The sequence below is a fragment of the Platalea leucorodia genome (genome assembly GCF_965183815.1).
Source record: "Platalea leucorodia genome assembly, chromosome: Z".
NCBI lineage: Eukaryota > Metazoa > Chordata > Aves > Pelecaniformes > Threskiornithidae > Platalea > Platalea leucorodia.
The window spans coordinates 38,211,804-38,232,153 of record NC_138858.1 but is presented as its reverse complement, the minus strand read 5'-3'; the positions used below and the strand labels follow the sequence as shown (position 1 = coordinate 38,232,153).

Below are 20,350 nucleotides of genomic sequence, written 5' to 3'. Positions count from 1 at the left end.
TGTAACTTCATGTAATAATACATTATTTTGAGTCCTAAGTTGCTTCGCAGAATGATTGGTTCTTCATTTATCTTAATGGCTGAAAATGGAGCTGTAACTTGTTAAGGTAATTTTGTTGCTAAACTTTCATCTTATACAATTCATGCCACAGCTCTCTCAGAATTTTTGACAAATATTCTTTCTGGGTTTTTTTCCTTTAAATACATATGACTTTGTGAATGGTAGGAAAACCCAGACTTACCTTCTTCCTGTTGTCTGTGATTCTCATGTAGGCATAAGTTTGCTTTCTCAATCATGAAACCAGAAGAGCACATGAGCATTGGACCTGCATATGCATGTAGGGGAAATAATACACTTTAAAAGGGCCAAAGCCATAATCACCTATATAATCAGGAGTTGAAGATGCATTCTGTGTTGAACATTGCCTCTGAAATTATTTCCTAAATGTCATTTCCCTTTCTCAATTTCTTCCTGTATGCTATGTAAAGCAATGCAGTTTTATTGGTCAGGAGGAAAAATAAACTTCCTGTTTTTCTAAGTCAGCAAATACAGTCTTTTCTTCCTTTTCATACTCAATGAAAGAAAACTCTATCCTGTAAAAGCAAGAGTTGACACACAGTGGAAGTTGCACAACTACTACCAAAGTGAAAGGTCTCATCCAACAGCTCTGTTTTCAACAAAAATGTTAAAATTTGTTCTGTGTGTCAGAGGTACAGGCCAAGCCAACACCAAAAATGTTTACTTTGAATATCAGGAAAAATTTCTCGCCTTTACAGAACTTGGGTTTTGTTGACTGGGAATTGCATTATTATTCTAACATCTCAGAGACTGCTTTGCTAGAAAACAGATCACAGACCGCTACATGATTGTTTATCAAAGTCTTTCTTGCCAGATACTATACAACTGATGATGTCTGACAGTGGGACGTTGTATAACAGTCATCAGTTTAGGCACTTGCCACAGAAGGTAGATTTTGTAATTGAGAGACCCTGCTGAAACTAATTCAATAGGTTGGTGGAAAATGATATAAAAATAATGAAGCAGCCACCTAAAATGGCATTTGATGTCAGCTTTGGAAGATAGTTAGCACTGTTAAATGGTCACATAGCATCAGTAAATCATGGTTTGCCACTACAGAGGTTTTTGGTGACAGCAATTTGAAAATGGGAATATATTGTTAAACTGAGGGCTGCAATCTGATGATTCACAGGATTATGAAAAAAATTAACAAAGCTGCACCCAAGAAAAAACAAACTATTTGGAGTTACGGGAGCTGTCACCTATTTATATATTTATGATGGAAATCAATGGTTGAAAACCAGAGAGCGTCACATAGACTGACCAAAAGAATAGCTGATACCTTTGCTTTCAGAAGGAAGAGGGAAAAGAGACATGAAGAGATATGTTATAGCACGTGGGAGAGCCCAAATTCAGCAACACCCACATCAACGTAGCCCAGAATATCTCCCGCTATAGAAAAAAAGAAATTACCACCTCCTGAAAGTCCTAGCAACTGAATGAGATACTTAGCGATCAAATGAAAAGAGTTAGAAAACTTAATTAGTTGACTAACTGTACATATTTGACAGTGCATGTTATAAAATGTTTAAGCAGTAATATGCTTTGGAAAAAACAGGTATGATATTGAGAGCTGAAGCTTTAAGAAAATTAGGAAATCTCATGGAGGTCTGCTGCAGTAGTTGACCTATTGCTTAGAAAAGCACATGTTCTTCCAGAGCTTTGGGACCTGCAACAATTTGTGACTGCCGGTGTTTGAAAACATGCAGCCCCCTCTGGGACTTCACAGTGGTCCGACAGGCGGTGAGAGCTGGGTCCCTCCACATATGGTGGCTTCCAACATGCTGTGCAGCACCCATGGGCCAGGCAGCTCCTCCACACTTGCAAGGAGCAACTGGGGAGCAGGGCTCCTCTCTGCCTTGCGCCTTCCCTCTGCAGGGCACACACCTGTGGGCTGCACCAAGCCATGGCTGCTCGACCTCTCATGGATGCTTATGGCTGCCCCAGAAGCTCTGCCTGACAAGGCTGTCCCAAGGCCAGTCATGCAAGACCAGCTGTGCAACACTGCCTAGCAGCTCGGCTGCAGTTTCTATGGGGAATTCCTGAAGAACGAAATGGAGACTGAAGGAAGATGTGCCATAGAGCATGTGGTACTGCTGTGAAAGGGGAAGCATCCTGATCATTATCCCTCTCCTTGCAGTCCCACTACCATGTTTACGTCTTTTACTCCCCTCTGAGTCTCATGACATGTGCTCTGCTTATTTATGGGAAATTTAAGTTTTCTAGAGAGCAGAGAAACTGTTTGGCACTAAAATGTGTTGATTTATTAAGAGAAAGCATTAATTTCTGTTCCAAATAAAGTTTCAGAAAATGAACTTTGAAGATAAGTGTAGCATGCCTACATGAAGAAGTGTATAACATGTCTGCATATTTAATTTTGGTTTTTAAAATGTATTAATCAGCAGTTTAACAAAATTACTGACAGAATGTGTCTGATGTGAAAACAAATCCAATAAATAATTACACTTCCAGTTTCTATTGCCAGCAAAGTCCTCCGATTTCAAAGTAGCATCACAAGCAGCCAACCTCTCCATCTCACTCCCTCGAAATAAAACACCAAGCTGGGATAAAACTGAGTTACAACTAGGTTGGCAGGATTTCAGACACCACACAAAACGTCAGCAATTCAGGTAAATCCCATGACTGATTCATCCAATTTGAACTCTTGGACTAACTAGGCCACAGATTAAAGAAAACAAAACATATTTCCTGAGCTCTCTAGGAGGTGGTAAAAATCACTCACAGAGGGAACAATTTTGCCAAAGTAGGTTTGGCTTTTACGTTTTGCAAGCAAGCCCACACAAGCCACTTCAGTGGAGCTGGCTTCGTCCTGAAGGCACTTAAAACTCAAATTCTTTATTTACTGTATCAACTCCTACACTGACCCAAGTGACTTTCAACGCTGCATGTGTCCAGCACAAGCTTACTTCCCACACCTAGCATTCCTCCCCAAAATGTCCGTTTACTAAGGTACAGCCTTTGCTAAACAATGTTTCTGCCAGTCCCAAACCTTTTTGTATTGGTACATCTGTACATTATACATTGGTACAACACAACAAACAGCCTGTATGCAAAGGATAAGGTTTGGAGCAGTAAATTTCCATGCAAACTATGAAACATCAATGCTCACGCTAGCAAAGGCCATGCAGATCTCTTATCCACATGTTGGGCAGCTACAAGTAATGACAGACACAGTGCTTTATGCCTGAACGCCAGTGTTGAACTGCTTGACCCTGCAAGTTCTTGCTGTACATGACTGAATGAGGACGTCCCCTTAAAGGACAAAAGGAAGGAATTTCTCCAGAAAAGTAGATTTGCAATTTGCCCTTCTTTTGCCAGGAGGGTTTTCCAGTCTTTCACTTGAGCTTAGGCACACAAAATCTCAGCACACAGCCACCCTTTTCCTCAAATCATGCGAAACCGCCACTTAACATGGTATTCTGTTCATTCACCATTCTTCCAAGAAGGTCTGACAATATACTAATTGCTGAAAAAATATCATACTGTCATAGGCTGGCCTGCTTGATACCTGCCCAGTAGATGCATGACAATCAGCAACACTGTTCTTAAGTAGCTGTGTACCACCACGCTGATTTTCAGGCCCGTTCTTCCTAAAGAAATGCCAAAACTGTGCATGTTATAAAAGGTAAGAAAACTTCAAGCAAGAGGTACAGCTTTCATCACAAAACATCCTGTGGTTTTTACGTTGTTCTTTTCTTGTGCTTTTAGGTTGTTCTTTTCTTGCACTATGCCAGTAAGATGACTAGAACTGTCTTCAGGTCAGCAAAGGGTTGGCAATCATTTGCTCTGCACATTCAGGGACAGCGGACAAGTTGTATGAACCCTCATTACCTGGGTCCTGCTGGAGGGGCTGTCAGGTAGGTGGAGAGTACCACAAGGCGCTGCTTCCCTTTCTTGCCTCCTTGTTGCCCCACAGGCACAGTCTGCAGAGGCAGACTTCTTTCTTGTTGTGCAAGCAGAGATGCTCTTAACCCTGAGCATTTGTGGCTCAAACTCTTTATACAGCCCATAGTAAGAAAAGCTTCTGTTTCAAACCCGAACCAGAGCTTTTGTGCGAAACATTGCGTGTTGGTTTTGTGAAGAGTATCACCTTTCTCTTACTTTGTTGAATGCTTGCCCTTGTAGCATCAGCTGCAACATCAGCACTGTCAAAAAGTCTGTAAAGATCCTCTCCTTTCTCACACTGTGGTATAGTCCTGGCTTGAACCTCAGTTCCAGTGATAGCATTGGTTAGTCCCACTTTCATCTCCTCAGAGTTTTTACAAGTTTAGCTAAAATGATGGACCTAAGGCTGTTATAGTCCAATATCAAGCTTAAAACTGTTCACTCACCTGAAGAAACATTGCGTAGTCAATGTCATACCTATTGATGACATAGGTGTTTCTCACAAATTGGACTTCCATTCGCAGAAAGGATCATGGATGTATGTGATAAAGACTTCATAAGCTGCAAGAATGTCCTTAGTTTTCTTTCTCTTGCTAGTGCTGAAAAATACATATCTTGAGTACCAAATTTAAAGGGGAACCAACCTGTATTTTATACCATAGTGCTTGGTTTAATTTTAACTGTGTGTGTACATGTTAAATCTTCTCTGACCTTGGGCATGGTGCATACTATTTACTGTCAGATGTGAAGAAATTATAAAAGGGCTACACTTTTCCAGCAATTACAGAAATCAGTGAAGATCTTTACTCATTCTTGGCATTAAAATAGAGCTAAATGGAATATAATTTGTAACACACTAAGTATTTTAAGGTATTATTTATATTTATATGTAATGCCATGTCTCAAACATAGATAAAGAGATAGAGCAAGCTGTTACAAGTCAGTAATAGTCAATGGGAGAGTTCAAATCTGTCTGAAAGCAATGGAAAAACAAGTCTGACCAGCACCTTCCCAGCTCTATTAGCATCAAATACTGATCACTGAAGGTTGCATTCAGGGTGGCACTGACCATTTGGTATTCAGAGGGAGACTTTCAGATTCTGCAGGAACTGATGCTGGTGGTCCAGCTGGAGACAGCTGCAAAAGTCAACATCTTTTAGATCTGACATAGAGCAGAGGTTCTCAGCATTCAGGATCACATATCTGGGAAAAAAAAACAGTAATGAAGTAATTGCATCTGTCGTCTTAAATTGTTCTTAATATAATGAACATGTTACAGTGACCTTTAGAATGTCTAATGGGTGATGCATTTGAGCTTTTTGAATATTTAAGCCACATTCCAAATTATGTCTCATTTGTTTATTCCTATCTCAGCCTGCGCATTAAACTGCGTCATAATCAGGATGGATTTAAAAAAACCCAACAACCTCATATGGTTAATTCCAGATCCCATTATTGTATTTTCTCTTAAAACTCAACTGTAGAAATAATTCTTTGCTGCTTCTCTTGAACTGCTATGTTGGTCTGTTTTGTTTGTCTGAGTCTTAAAAAAGCTACTGCAATATACCAAAAAGATCGTTGCACTTCATCTGTGATCAGAATTATCCTACGGAATACAGGTTTGTAAGCTTGGGAAATTTGGTGAGGTTTTAGGATGAATTTCTGTAAAAAGCTCTTAATGAATGCAGGAAGATTACACATACTTGAATTATTTAGTTTGTGATAGAGAGTCTTCCATTTAAAAAATCTTGGTATCTTGTCTTCTGAAAGCTTCTCAAAACATCCATTTATTTCGGTTCCAACTTTCCTTTTATGTTCTGATTCCAGATTCTCTTATTAGTTTGAAAGGCCTGGGTTTTTTCCAGCTGATGGGACTAATTTTGTGGTGCTGCTTTAAACCACTCTTTTGATCTTACTCTAAAATTCAATATAGCATGACTCAGTGCTGTGACCACTACCAAATACAAAACCCAATATGTCAGCTATTCTTTGAAAGACTTTTGTTTCTATTGCAACCACTGAAAATTTTGAAACTGCTGATAGATGGGGTCTCTGGTCTATTGACCTGGGCATGGTTTAGTCCATGGTATAAGCACTTTCAGTGCATATGTGCAGGACTCTTAAACGGGGCAATGCTAATTGGTACTAGGCACACAGGGACCTATCGATGTAAAAGGGAAATGACTCCATGACTTACCTTTCTTTTCATTGGAAATGGCAAGGGGTTAGCATTGACTTCAGTCCTAAAATGTTTTTGTCATCTTTTTCTCTTTCATTCTGCTTTCTCTGCACACCAGCTCTGTGCATAGTTAGTTAATCAGCAGACAGTAATGCTTATTTCATAAATTCCCACCATTTCACATCTCACTTTTTGAGGACAATTTTTACCTTATATTTATTTCCCTGAAACATTCCAGAGGGTGGAGGAGATTACTTGAAAACTAGATTACTGCAGAGATGAAGACAAATAGCTTGTAATTCATCAAGTGCAAGGAATATGAGAAGGCTGAACATAAGGATAGAGAAAAGGAAGAAAAAGGTAATTACTGTGTGATGGTATAGCAACGAAGATAATTTAATTTGTGAGGAGTATGGTCAGTGGGAGACATTTCCCTCCAGCTCTGCCTGGACAATGGCCTAGTCAGAAATAAATTCTGTAAGAAATCAGAGTTGTAGCTAATATGAAGTTTGACCTCTATCCCTGAGGCACTCCTAAGTGTTGCAAGTCACAGGGAGCAGAGAGTTTCAAGCTGAGGCTCCAAGCAACATGATATGTGAAACTGCTGGGATATTGGCAAGGACGTTGGAGTTTATCCACCAAACCAACAATTGTTCCTAAGGCTGCTGACTTGCCAGCTTGCAGGTGTTCTTATAAATGAGGCTGGTAGGGCACAGATTATAGCGAAATAAGCACTCCCGTTGACTTCAGGGCAGCTCACTGGGGTTACATTACAGCACTTAGATACAAGGAGCTTCAGAGCAGCAAATTATCAAGTCTGAAAGAGAAAGTCATCTGAAAGACAAAGTCACGTTGCTCCATCCTGCTGTTTTTAGGAAAATGCAACTGCCCTGTAAGTAAAAATAATCATCTGGATATAAGATACCCAGATTTTTAAGTGGATTTCAATAATGAAATCCCATACAGTATTTTTTCTGTGATATCACTAGATGTTAGGCTGTGGTGGTTCTACTCTGATATGGACCTCTCAAGACTAGATACAGAGGAGGAAGATTTGTACTTTCATTGAAGGAGACCATCCTCTAAAGAGACTGGCATGCTATGATGACAACATTTACAGTTGCCGTATGTCTAATTAGTATTTTAAACATTACATTAGAAAAACATGTTATTTAGTGTTCTGCAAACATGGCCAAAAAAGCTTTTGTCTTTTAAAGGTATACTTAATTTATATTTTCCTGTCACTGTGTTCACTGGCAGAAACTGGAATCAAAAAAGCAGTTAGATTTAGCCTCCTTAATAAAGGTGTTTACAGTGCTCATTGCAACTATGCAGAACACAGGTAAAGCCCACAGATTTCTCATCTTACCTATTAAAAACAAAAAAACCCCTCAGAAACTCTCAAAGCTTTTCAAATCAATCATTTGTTACAAAATGTAAATTTGCATTACAGCTGATCATGACATATAGTAATGGTATTGAGACTGTTGCAAAAGGCATGCATTAGCAAGTAGAATTTAAGCCACTGCAAGTGAAGCAGAAATATCAGATTATCTTTGAGGCTTAATAGCAAGCCAATGCTTACAGTTGAAGGTAAAGCACATCTTTTGCATCTTTTACAGCTAAAGCCTTAAGGCTGGTTAGATGTTGGTGTGACAGCAAATTGCAGTAGTTACACAGTGATACTGGTCTACATGCCATTTTAGCTGACAGTTTTGACTCTAGTGAGGACTCTGTACCATTGTGTATATGTTCACCTTTTCTTTCCCAATGTATGGGGTGGAAATAAGAAACATTCCTGACTTCAGGCACTTGTGAGATTTACTAGTCCCTGAGACTTTAAAGTAGTTTCTGAATATTAAGTTTTAATAGCCTCTTTAATGTGGGCTCCTGTAAACTTGTTATTGTAGTTAATTTAAAGAAGCCTGCTTAATTTTGCTCAATATATTCCTCAAGAATGTATTACTCAGGTAATATAAACAGTTTCTGCCCCTCAGGCACTGTGATTTATTATGTGCTTATTACTACAAACAAGTAAATGATGTAACTTACTTTAATGATAAAGACTGTATCAGTGTTTTAATTTAACTCTGTGTTGTCATCTTTTTCACCCTCTTTCACTTGTTATACATTGCAAAGTGTTGAAATAATTTTGATATTTCAAATGTCACCTGTTCTCAGCTGCAATTAGCATTTAAAAGCTTAACACCAATTTTCATTCAAATATGCCGCCTCTGTAGTCATGGTAACCTCCTTGTCAGCTTTATCTTCCAGCTTTAGAAGGTACTGCTGTGGTACTTGGAGATGTTGTCATTCAGGATTTTTCATTTGGCTCCCTCCTCCTTCCCTTTCCTGCACAAAATACACTTCTGTGCTTGCTTTTACCAAGTTGAAGGTTTGCAACAGCAAGAGAAGAGCCAAAATGGAAATACTGTAACAACAAAAAAAAAAGTTCTACTTCATGGAGCTTCCTGGAAATAAGAAGTGGTGAGAAGAGTGACTTATGATTTCAGAGGGCTCATCACACATGGTGCAGTAAACTACATATAAGCTATTAAAAGCTACATATTCAGCGTGTGTAAAAATGAAAGCCTAGTTGTATATACAAACGTGTAGATGCAGAATCCAAGTACTTAGCAGATGTCTCTTCTTTCCTCACTTAAGAGAATCATTGAACCAGATGTAAGCCAAAGACTGTTTCATTCAAATAATCTAATTATTCTGTATTTAACCAGGATCTGCTCTGACATTTAATTTTGTGAGAAAAATATGGAATTTATTTCATTGTTAGCTATCATCCTTATACTAATTTAACTGTGCTTTTTGTTTTTTATCATTATTATGCAGCATTTACGCAAGAACAGATCAGCTGATTCAAAATGCTTAAGTTATTGGTAGAGATAACCCATCTGTGAGCCACATCATTCTCGTTACAGAATTTATTGTCCTTGGCTTACAATACATGTTTATTGTCAGGAGAAAAATCATTATTACAAGTACAGAGAAACAGATGGATATTACAATTCAGATACATGGACTTTTGCTTAGTAGATAATGTAATTATAGGGGATATTATAATTATAGGGGATTTTATACATATTCTCCCTGTGGTCATTTGCAAAACTCACCTGCTTCCACTTTTATTTCAGAAATTGATAGAAGTTGGGGTACTACACACATATCCCAGCCTGCCTCTGGGCATTTGTGAAGCTGTGAAAACATCCCTTAGGTATCTTTTTCAAGCGGGCACTTCTCACAGGTTGCAAGCCAACAATACAGAAGCCACAAGAAATCATACAAGCATGCTTACCTTTAATCTCTGTCATCACTGTATAGCAGGTACAGGTTGGATATTTGAAACGTAGCCACTTCATCTGTGTCTTGCATATGTGGATACAGACAGCAAATCTGTATTTTAACTAATACTAATCTATGTGGTAGCTCTAGAAGGATGGTTAAAACAATCGCCACATGTCTCTCTGCATCATCCTGAGCCGGAACAATGCAAGTCTGGATAATCAACAGGCACTCTCTATCAGCTGTCAGCCACTAATGAGAACCTCCCAATGTGTAATGTGAAATAAATGTAAACCACCTGTGCAAACTCTGGCTTTGAAGGGCACTTTGTATGTGTGAGTCATCCGTGGCTCTCACTGGAAATAGTTGAAATTTCTTCTGAACATTTTGCAACTCTTGCATGTCCACATAGTCTCTAAGATGCCTGTTGTGGTTTGGTGTATCTGGTTTTGCCATCTCGTAACTCTTTAGAAGAACTTACAGGTTTCCCGTCAACGCCAAGGCAACACAAACAGCCCAGGTGCTGCAAAATGCCAGTGTGGAGATGCACCCCAGGCCTACCCAGACAATCCTTATTTTTCATGTGATATCCTAATAATAACTTTGAAGATACTTACAATGTCTGTGTTTCATCACTTAATAAAAAACCTTACATTTTTGTATTCTTCATGAAGCACTGAGTAACAGTTAATTTCCATTTGCCACATGATGAAATCAGAGTTCAAAATGAAGAAGGTAGAAGTTGTAAAAATCAAAGTTATTCTTTAGCCCAAAGAGACTGAGAGTTCACCCTTTACAGTAAACTTTTTCAGAATGTGAAAAGGATGTCACTGAAACCCGATCAGTGCTAGCGAGCTGCTTACTGTACGCTTCCCAGATCTCAACCTCTGTCCCATTCACCCCATCCAACCTGTCAAATCCCCCTGCTCTTGCCTGGGGTCTCCATTATTCAAGGATTTCCACATGGAGGTCTTTCCCAGCTGCCCTGGCCCAGTGAGGGTCTTCCTGGGGTGTTGGCCCACCTACACTAGATTACTCCAGTTTATCCACGGATTACCATATAATTTTTTTTTTCTAACAATGGCATAGAGTAGGAGTGCAAGTGGTATTTCAAATGAGCAGCACCTGTATACTCTACTGGATCTACAGCACATAGCAACAGGAATTAGCTATGGTAGAGCTGCATTGTAACAATTCCATTGTATTTGAATCTTGAAGTAATTACTTAATGATGCACAAGTTATTGGGGAAATACCTATGTTGAAAAACGGACACCAAAATAGAAAGGGAGAGTTCTGGCTATGAACTTCCCGTTTTCTCAGGTGTTCAGTGCATCTTTATTGTTCTCTGCGACAACTTTGAAGTGCAGTTTGCAGAAGTTTCTGTTCATGAGTAAATTAATGATGAATAATAACTTTATAGTGGACATGTCACCTTCCTTAAAACCAAAACCAACATGCAACGTCCTTTTCTTTCATTTCCTGATTTCCCTTCAGAAAACATTTGGAATAAAGGATATTTTGATCAGAAGACCTCTTCTTTTTAAAATTACCCCACTCCTCGAGGCTTATCATCTTTGCTAGAAGCGCTGAATTTTACCTCAATTAATCTGCACCGGCTAACTCAAGATAAAGGGGAAAAGGAAGAAAAAAATAATCCTCGCCGCTCTCGTTTCGCCACTAACGAAACTCTCCGTGGCGAGCGCGGCGGGAGTGGGCTGCTACCGTGCGCAGTGACAGCCCCGGCGGCCCGGGCCGGGGGCGGGCCGCCGGCTGCCCCGCCTGCGCGGGGCGGTGCGGGGCGGCGCGGGGCGGCGCGGGGCGGAGCCCGCGGCCGCCGCCCGCCGCAGACGGCGCGGCGAGGGGCCGTGGCTGTGGCGGTCCGTGCCCGTGCCCGTTCCCCTGCCCCTGCCCCGGGCGCCCACGGGCCGGCGCGCAGCGCAGCTCAACTCCCGGTGAGCGACGGCGGCTTGCGCGGGCGGGGGTTGGGCTGCGGCGGTGCGGCTCTCCCCTCCCCACTGCCCGCCCCCCGTGGGTGGTACCCGGCTGGTGAGGGGTCCCCTGCGCCCCGAGCCGGCCGGTCGGTCAGTGCCTCCGCGGCTTTCCGCGGTTGGGGCTGGGGGACTCTGCGGGGCTGGACAGGCTCCTCTTTCGGAGAGGAAAGTTTGTGCGGCGCGGAGGGGTGCGGAGCGGAGCGGAGCGGTGCGAACTTGGGCTGAGTTAGGCGAGGCTCCGCGACATCTCCGCGGGGGGACGGGGAGGATGGGGCTGCGCTGCGCGGGGCGGCGAGGCCTCGGGGGGCTGCGCTCCACCGGGGACGGGGCCGGCGGCGGGCGGGGAGGCGGTGTCGGGAGCGGTCCGGCTGGGCGCTGCTGCCCGAGTTTCAGGGCAGAGGACAGCCCGGGCGCTTTTCCCATTTCCCGTTCGCGTGATTTATAACGGTGCGGGGTGATCGGCGCATCCGCCGTAAATGGGGCACAGTGGCGGTAATGGCGTTGCCGTATCTTTCCTGCTTAATGTTTTTATGGCAGTCCGCTGAGCAGTAAGTCTAAGGTGGAAAATAAAATATCTCCACTGTGGTGCTGTAGCTTGCAGATGGAGTATGTCTCTATGACATGTTCTTAGTATGGAAGATGTTTGTAAAAATCAGGAGAAACTGCACGTGACTTAATAACTTTTATGTAAATAGCTGCATGTAATAGGTGTCATTCTGTATTTGGGAGTACAAAGTCAATATTCTACTGATTAATAGATTGTTCAGTATTCAGCTATTACTACAAATGAATAAGTGGTGCAACAACGTGTTTTTTTACTGTAATAGTAAGGACTAATGATCAATTTTATTCAGAAAGTATTTTCTATTTTGTGTCATATCAAATGGAACTTACTATGCGTAATGCATATGTAACTAATTTCCACATTACATAATTCTTCAAATTCAGTAACCAATGCACCTGTTATTACATAGTGTTTTTTTCCTGTTTTAGAAGTGCTGTTGGTCTAATATGCTGAGCTCTGTCACACATGAATAGTCCTTCTCACATAGTTTAATTTCTCACCGTTTCATTTGTTTCAGGATCAACTCTTATGTAAATTTAAACTGTTTTCTTAAGGATCTGTAAGAGGAGCACTTTTAAAAGATACTTACCACATAGGTATTCTTAGTAACTTCCTACATTTATAGCTGAATGTGTGATATAAACAAAGACAAAACCAGAGGTTTATTAAAATTTTGTCTTAGCTAGTCCAAGCTAGTGTCCTAGGTCTGATCAGAAGCAAGCTGAGTTCTCTGTGTAAACTTGAGTCAATTTTGTAGAGGAATTAAAGAAACTGTGGATGTGTTAGATCTTCATTTCGATCCTGTTCCAATGACATAGTGTTTTACCTTCATATCAATGACTGTTGCCCTATGCATGCATAACGTTTCAATTAATACCACCTCAGCTGCCTAAAGGTCTGATGAGATGCTTGTTAGCACTTTGATTGCTTTTTCATACGTTATTGTCCCTGCATTTGGGATTTGGACGTTACATGATCATGGTGGAAAGTAATTACAGAAGGTAATAATCTTTGCTGTATCCATTAAAATAGTAGTTTCTTCAGTTCTACGCAACATCTGGGGACAGTTTTTACTTTCCACTAGGATTTTTTGTCAGCAACTGAGGAGGAGCAGTGGCTCAGAGGCATATAAGAGGCATAAAATGGCCTGAGTATTGATAGACTGTTATCTGCAGTGTTACTGCTGAAACAAATGTATCGTTGCTGTGTCTGATGGGATGTGACCGGGTTTTATGTTACAGTTGGTAATATCTGCTTTAAATTCTGAATTTAACACAGTCTGTAAAATGCTTTTTAGAAGCTTCTAATCACATGCTGTTTCACTAATAGTAACAATACCTGTTTGTCCTTTTAAGGTGAATGAAGAAAATACTTCCTATGAAGAGTAGAAGTACTTGATTGTGGGAAAACTCTTAAAGCACTTCTAACTTCAAAGCTGAAGAAAAGTATGAAGGAACAATCCATCTGACTCCCTCAGCATCTCACAGGGAACACAAAATGGCTCTTCAGAAAAAAACTGTTGCTGGTGTCTTGGAGGAGTGGTGTTTGGAGGAACTGCTGTTCGGTTGCAGATGGCACCAGAATGTTAGGAAAAAACTGAGACTGATACGAATTATAGGGCTTCTTGTCAGTGTAGTGGCCATTAGTACTTTCTCTCTTTCAATTAGTGCCTTTTTCAAGATGGAACCACATAGCATGGCATTGGCCAGCAGCCTAGGTAGCCAAAAGCTGGTGCGTGGGCACCAAAGAACTCTGTTGGATTTCACGGAACAGAATGAAAACGTCACTCCAGACCCACACACTTTTATGAAATACGAAGCTGAGCACGATAATGCAACAGATGGTCATGCCAAGGGAGAGTACCCCAGGGACCTTTTCTCTCTTGAGGAGAGAAGAAAGGGAGCAGTGATCCTCCATGTAGTTGGAATGATTTACATGTTTATAGCCTTAGCCATAGTCTGCGATGAGTTCTTTGTTCCTTCCTTGACTGTCATCACTGAAAAACTGACCATATCTGATGATGTGGCAGGGGCAACCTTCATGGCTGCTGGTGGGTCAGCCCCAGAACTCTTCACTTCTTTAATAGGAGTGTTTATATCCCACAGCAATGTCGGCATTGGTACAATAGTGGGATCAGCTGTGTTCAATATCCTGTTTGTTATTGGAATGTGTGCTTTATTTTCTACAGAGATCTTGAACCTCACTTGGTGGCCACTCTTTCGAGATGTGTCCTTTTACATCATTGACTTGATCTTGCTAATCATCTTTTTTCTGGATAACTTGATCATGTGGTGGGAAAGCTTAACGCTCCTGACAGCTTATTTTTGCTATGTGACTTTCATGAAGTTCAATGTTCAAGTAGAAGAATGGGTGAAGAAATTTTTAAACAGAAACAAGGTTGAGAAGGTAACAACAGCAGGTGCTGAAGGAAAGGTAGGTCAATTTTTAATTAGTGTATGTGTAATAATGTCCTTGTAAGTGCTGAGCCCTTCTATGTCATAAGGATCCTAATATAGTAGAGTAAGCAATATAAAAAAGTTCCATGCTTTGCGAAAAGGTCTTTTTGTTTAATCAGTCCAATAGGATGGAAAATATAGAACATGAGGTAGCCTTCTGGTAAATCAATAGCTTTTAACTCCAGAACAATCGTAATCACACAGAAAGTAAGAAAAAATGCCAGCAGAGAGACATAAAACTTTACTCAGCATTTTGGCATATGAGGTCTGAGAGATAGCTACTATTTTTTTCCCGAAGCTTTTGGATTAAGCAGTAACAGTATCTGGGGAGGATCTCGTGACAAAGTTTAGCTTTTTAAAGACTTCTAATGCACTTTCTTCCTCAAAAAAGCAAATAACTCAGAACAGTATACAAAGGTATTTTTGTACATGTTTTTCATCTACAGATGCTGATGTACAGTATTAACTTCCAGTTGTAATGTGGCAATTGCATGAAAAAAAATCTCTGGAAAAACAGTGACTGCAATAGGAAAAGGCAGAGGTCCTCTGTTTAAGCAGGATGGTTTCCCATTTACGGTATTTGCAACTACACAAACTAATTTTTGGCCTAATACCTGGCCACAAGTAGAGAAGGGAATTTATGGACTGGTGGGTCTTCAGCAATTATTATCATCTTTTAAACAGCTCTCTTCTTAAAGCAGGCTATATTTAAGGGACTTATGAAGGTGAACCCAGAAATACTTATGTATGTAGCACTGTGTTAATTGAATGTTTAATACTGAAATTGAAATGTCTGGTTTTATATGACAATATAAACAGCAGATAAGGTTGTATTATCCAGTAATTATTCAGAGTATGGGGGAACTGTTCACTGTTTTGTTTCTTTCATTTAACAGCCCTGTATGAGTGGTTCAGAAGAGACACAATCCACTGATGCAAGTGTACAGGCATATAAACAGGAGGATAGAGAGACAGAGCACATATAACTACAGAGAGGGGCTACTTGCCTCTGACTCACAGAAAACTGATGCTTCTGCCTATATGCCTAACTTTGAAGAGAGAGATTGATATTTTAGCAGTACAGACAGGTGCTTTCAGTTTTAGGACAAACCACAAAAAAGTCCACCAAAAATAAAACCAGAAAATTCTCAATTTTTTAGTTTTCTAACCAAGTTTAACATCTATACACTTAACTTGTAATTCTATGTTTTCCTTTTTGTTCCCTTCCTTTTCCAAAATCAGTGTACTCATCTTCATCGTTCTCAAAATGCATAATTGGGATTTTATAAGTAAATGAAAAGAAGCGTCAACACCAACAAAGTATTTGCCCTAGTGAAAGAAGGGCTTCTTTAACTACATTAGTTGGTTTCTAAATAATGTAAGATTTCACAGTGCATTGGAAGTACTTTCACAGTTTGTGCTAAATGTGTGTGATGATAGGAAGAGACTATGGTGTATGAAGCAACTGTTTAATGCACCTTCATCTGTCCATAAACTGGATTTGAAGGAGATCTAATCTATAACTGCTCTTAAATAATAGTATGAAAAGCAACTGCCTTGGGTTGGGTTATCCAGACTACAAGGTGGGATAGAGTAGTTGTATACCATGGTAAGCACTCAATCATTTTTGACTGGGTAGAAAAATAAATCATTTGCGAGTCATATTGAGCATAATAAATGTTTAAAGTACTCTAGATGGACTTGGTTTTAAAAAGATACCTTTTAGGAGCACTCATTTATTGTTTGATATATTAATTACTTTTTCTTAGAGTTTATTCATATTACGGGTGCACCGAATTCAGATAGGGATGAAAAAATCAGAAAACTGGCTACTTTTCCTAAGAACACAAGCTTTACATCATATGTTTCATAAAGATATTTTTCATTAATTACCTTGAAGTTAATTAAAATGATAAAATAATGTATTTGTAAATCATTGTGGGGTAGAGGGGCATGAAAGAGATGCTCTAATTTTGTTGCAATTTAGCTAATACGTATTTTCTGCTTCCTGGAGAAAATAGCTTCTGAAGGTATCAGAACATGTATTTCTTCTATAAGCCATGCTGTAAAGACAGATTTTTTAATATTCAGCTAACACTTTGAAATTATAACTCATGAATTATTTTACTATTCAGTTGAACATCATTTAGCAGGATGAATGAACTGATTTTCTGATAGGAAGGATGTCACAAATTATGTTCTTTGGAAGGAATCTCACTGAAGTTACGTGTTCATGTAATTACCATTATTAGAGAATTGGTTTTGTTGCTTTTTAAATTAAAAGAAAAAAAGAAAGACTATGGCATGTTGTAGTCCCAAGCCTGATAGAAATGCCTAGGATTTCTAGCTTGAAAGTTACTGCCTAAAGCAAAGGATGAAATGTTTTTGTAGCCTGAGATGTGGTGCGTAGTAGTGAATGCAACACACATGGGTGCTTATTTCCAAACCAGTGGGGATTGTAAGTATTGCAGAAGTGATAGTCTTTGCTTTTGGTGGCGAAGGATGCTTCATTTCTACAGTGTTAGCTGTTAGCCTAGATTGCTTCCAGTCATCAAGAGTGTGCTACGCCAATGCAAAATAAAATTGTATATAATCAAATTAGTATATCGAATGCAGAATTTGTGATCTCAATTGTTTCTAATGGAAATTTTTTCCATTTCCCCCCCCCCCATTAGGGCAGAGAATTGCTAGGCAGCTCTCTGGAATAGGTGAGTTGGAGTGTCTTGAAAGAACTTTATTTCAGGAGTGTATAGAAAATCTCTTCTTTCCTCTAACCAATACTCCTTCTGCCTATCTGTTGTTGATTCTTCTGTTGCCAAACTGGCAAGTGTTCTGCTAACAAAACGTGCCTGCTGTATTTATCTTTAAGACTTTGTGTTGTAGTCTGAAAGCAGCTCAACAAAGTTGAGAGATCTAAATAAGGCATCATAAAGCTGGATAGTTTAAGGGTTATTAGCAAACAAGTATCAGAGTAAAAATATGATCAGATGAAAAATGTCTTGAGACACTAAAAAGTATTTTAATGTTAATTTCAGTACTTTTATTGTCAGTAATCTTGAAAGGTTGAAGAAACTTGTACATTCTCAAGAAGGACAGTGTTTCCCATGAGAAAAAGGTCTTAGATACGAAATTATTTTTCTGCTTAGCTATCATTTGCTCTAGATATATTCACTGGGTTGCTAGAATGCATATGTATCTCTAGATGTCTTTTAGATTCCTTTCTCTCTTCCCCATTTTTAAGAATTAAAGCACTTTTTTCTACTAGAAAACTGTGAATATTCAAACATAACTACTTTTTCTGATCTTATTTTCTTTAGTGTGTCAGTAACTTGTACAAATATGAACGCAGACACAGTATTTGATATGAATTTTATTGCACTCACTATCTTCCTTCACAAGCTTTCAAACAAATACAGTCGGTGTTCTTAAAACGGTACAGGTTGACAAAATCTGGTAACTGGAATTTTGGCAACAATTTGGTGATACTGATGAGAACAGACTACAAGCTTTCTGCATTTAGAGTTCATGGGGTATGTTGGCAAGGTCCTGTTTGAACTGTGGATAGTCTTGTGCCCTGTCTTACCCTCAAGGAAGCCTGACGGCAGTCTGATACTGATGAACTCCAGAAATCACTGTGACAAGGATGGAAAAAAGGAGGAAAGATGAAAAAGCAAGACAGCATGAAAAGACAGAATAAAACTCAGATGGCTAAGCTCTATAATGTAGGGTGGCATATGGCATATGCAGTCCAAGATGGGTTCCTGACAAGTGACACTGAGCCCTGTGGGCTGTCCTGAATGGGCCCTACTGTAGGTAGTGTGACCCTCCCCCACCAGATAGCTCCAAAAGTCCCTTCCAGCCTAATTTATTCTGTGATGTGATTTTTAGGTTTTATGTAGTTATCCTGCAAAGAACAGATGATTTTTTAGGACTGGGGAGGAAACTTTGATATTAATTCTACATCTTCCTTCGTTGAGTGAAGACGCTTAAAAACAGAAGCTTGAAATTGAGTATAATGGACAGCAAGAGGATAATGAAAAAAAATTATGTACAAAGTTCTTAAAAACAAGACTTTTTTGACCTTCTGCTAAGGTTTCAGTCTTTTCTTCATAGTCTGTACTGGTGAAGGCATATTGAATGTATTAGATCATGGTAAAACATCATGTGAAATTACATTTCAGTTTTTAAGTACCTTTTTTTTTCTTTAATGCAGCATGGAGATCATTGCAGAAATACTTGAATCTGATAGCTCAGTAAATAACTCAAAACAGTTCTGTTTGGCAACTAGGAGAACAGAATGTGGGTGGCACAGGGATATTGTGCAATGACATCTGTTTCACTGACAGTACCGTTTTAGATAAATAGCTTATGGTATATACAAGACAGTTACAGTTTTTCTACATTTACAGAGAACTGCATTTGGAAAATGAGCTATTTTTACCAACAAGACATATTTTGACATTATTTTATTGCCAATTTTGTTGTCTTAAGAAACTTGAATAGCTTGTGTGTGATATTTTAAGATCTATACTCATCTCAAGTGTTGCCACATTGTATTTAATGGCAGTGTTTGCATTCTAAAGGAAAGGTTGTTAACAGTATTTTTAGGTAGTTGTCTACTTGGTGGCTGTATTAAAACTGCACACGTACAGTCACTGTTATAATGTATGATCTAATATGTGTTTGTTTAAGGAAAAACACAAATTACCTGCATGCATACAGGAAAAACTGGAATCTGCAAATGGTCCGAGTATGTAGTTCATTTGAATTCCTGAACAGTTCATTTTCAGGGCTTCTTAACGTTGAATGCACAGACCCAGTAACTGTAACTCTATCTATAGAATAGCCTTTCCTCTCTTACCACCAACAAAAGATATGTTAAAGCAGTGTTTCATAGTTCATAGGGAGATTGGAGTCTTATTCTACAGGCATTCTACAGTTGGTCTACTTGTGCAAGCATGTGTGTGAATATAGAGCTATAAGTATCTGGATCTTGCATACCAATGTATGCAGGATGGTTGCACTGTTTTCAGTGCATTTGGAACATGAGCATCATCACTGTCTTTGTACCATGTCTTGTTTTGAGAAAAGCCTGGTTTTGTGTTACATTTTATCTGGCTTTATTATCTCAAAAACTGTCAAGTTACTTCTGTGTTAACTTAATGTTACTCCAGTAGCAATAACTGTTAGTTAATTTGCCTTGAGTATTTAGCATTGTTGATTCAATTTAGGTCTATTATTAACATATTCAAAGGCTGATACTTTACATGCAACCATTAGTACAGTGAAATGGATACTATTCTCAGATTATTTTAGCACCTCTCAGTAATTTATTGACTACAAATCAATGATTATAGTGGTTTTCACCACTGGAGTCTCTTGGTTTTCTGTGTATGTACCCTGGTAATGAGCAGAAAGTGACAGCATGGAAGTACAGTACAGATAGAATGCTCTTAAATCGTGGCCATCCACTAAGATTCATTAGGCAACCCTTGCTAATTGTGCTGGGAAAAGGAAGGCTAAAACTGTGCCACCTTTAATTAACAGCAAGAGGACAACATATCCATCAATATATTTAAAAATAAAAAGCATATGTAATTAAAAAGAAGTCAGATGTTACTTCTTAGATGCTGCACAAAACCAGCTGTGTTGGCAAATGTTCAACATGCTGTATTTCGGAAGAACTCCAGAGATGATTAAATTTGTTGTGCTAGAAGCTGTACAAAGAGAGGAATATGCAGTCCCAAAGTCTAGAGACTTTATAAATATTTTTCCTTCTGTCATCTCAATCTTGGGTACTTTGGTCCAGATCCTCAACAGAATGCAGGAGCTATGGGAGACTGTAGGTGGAATTTCAATCCCCTAATCAGTATACC

At 39.4% G+C, this 20,350-nt stretch overlaps 1 protein-coding gene across 2 annotated transcripts in view; it reads left to right on the top strand.

Annotated features, from left to right (window-relative positions):
* Positions 1-13,515: 13,515 nt before the first annotated feature.
* Positions 13,516-20,350, top strand: part of SLC24A2 (solute carrier family 24 member 2) — a gene marked incomplete at both ends in the record, with an annotated part of 107,006 nt that continues 100,171 nt past the window's right edge. For both annotated transcript variants that reach the window (XM_082336054.1, XM_082336053.1), the window contains one exon: positions 13,516-14,451. In XM_082336054.1, coding sequence (XP_082192180.1) covers positions 13,516-14,451 — 936 coding nt within the window. The remainder of the gene's footprint in view (positions 14,452-20,350) is intronic.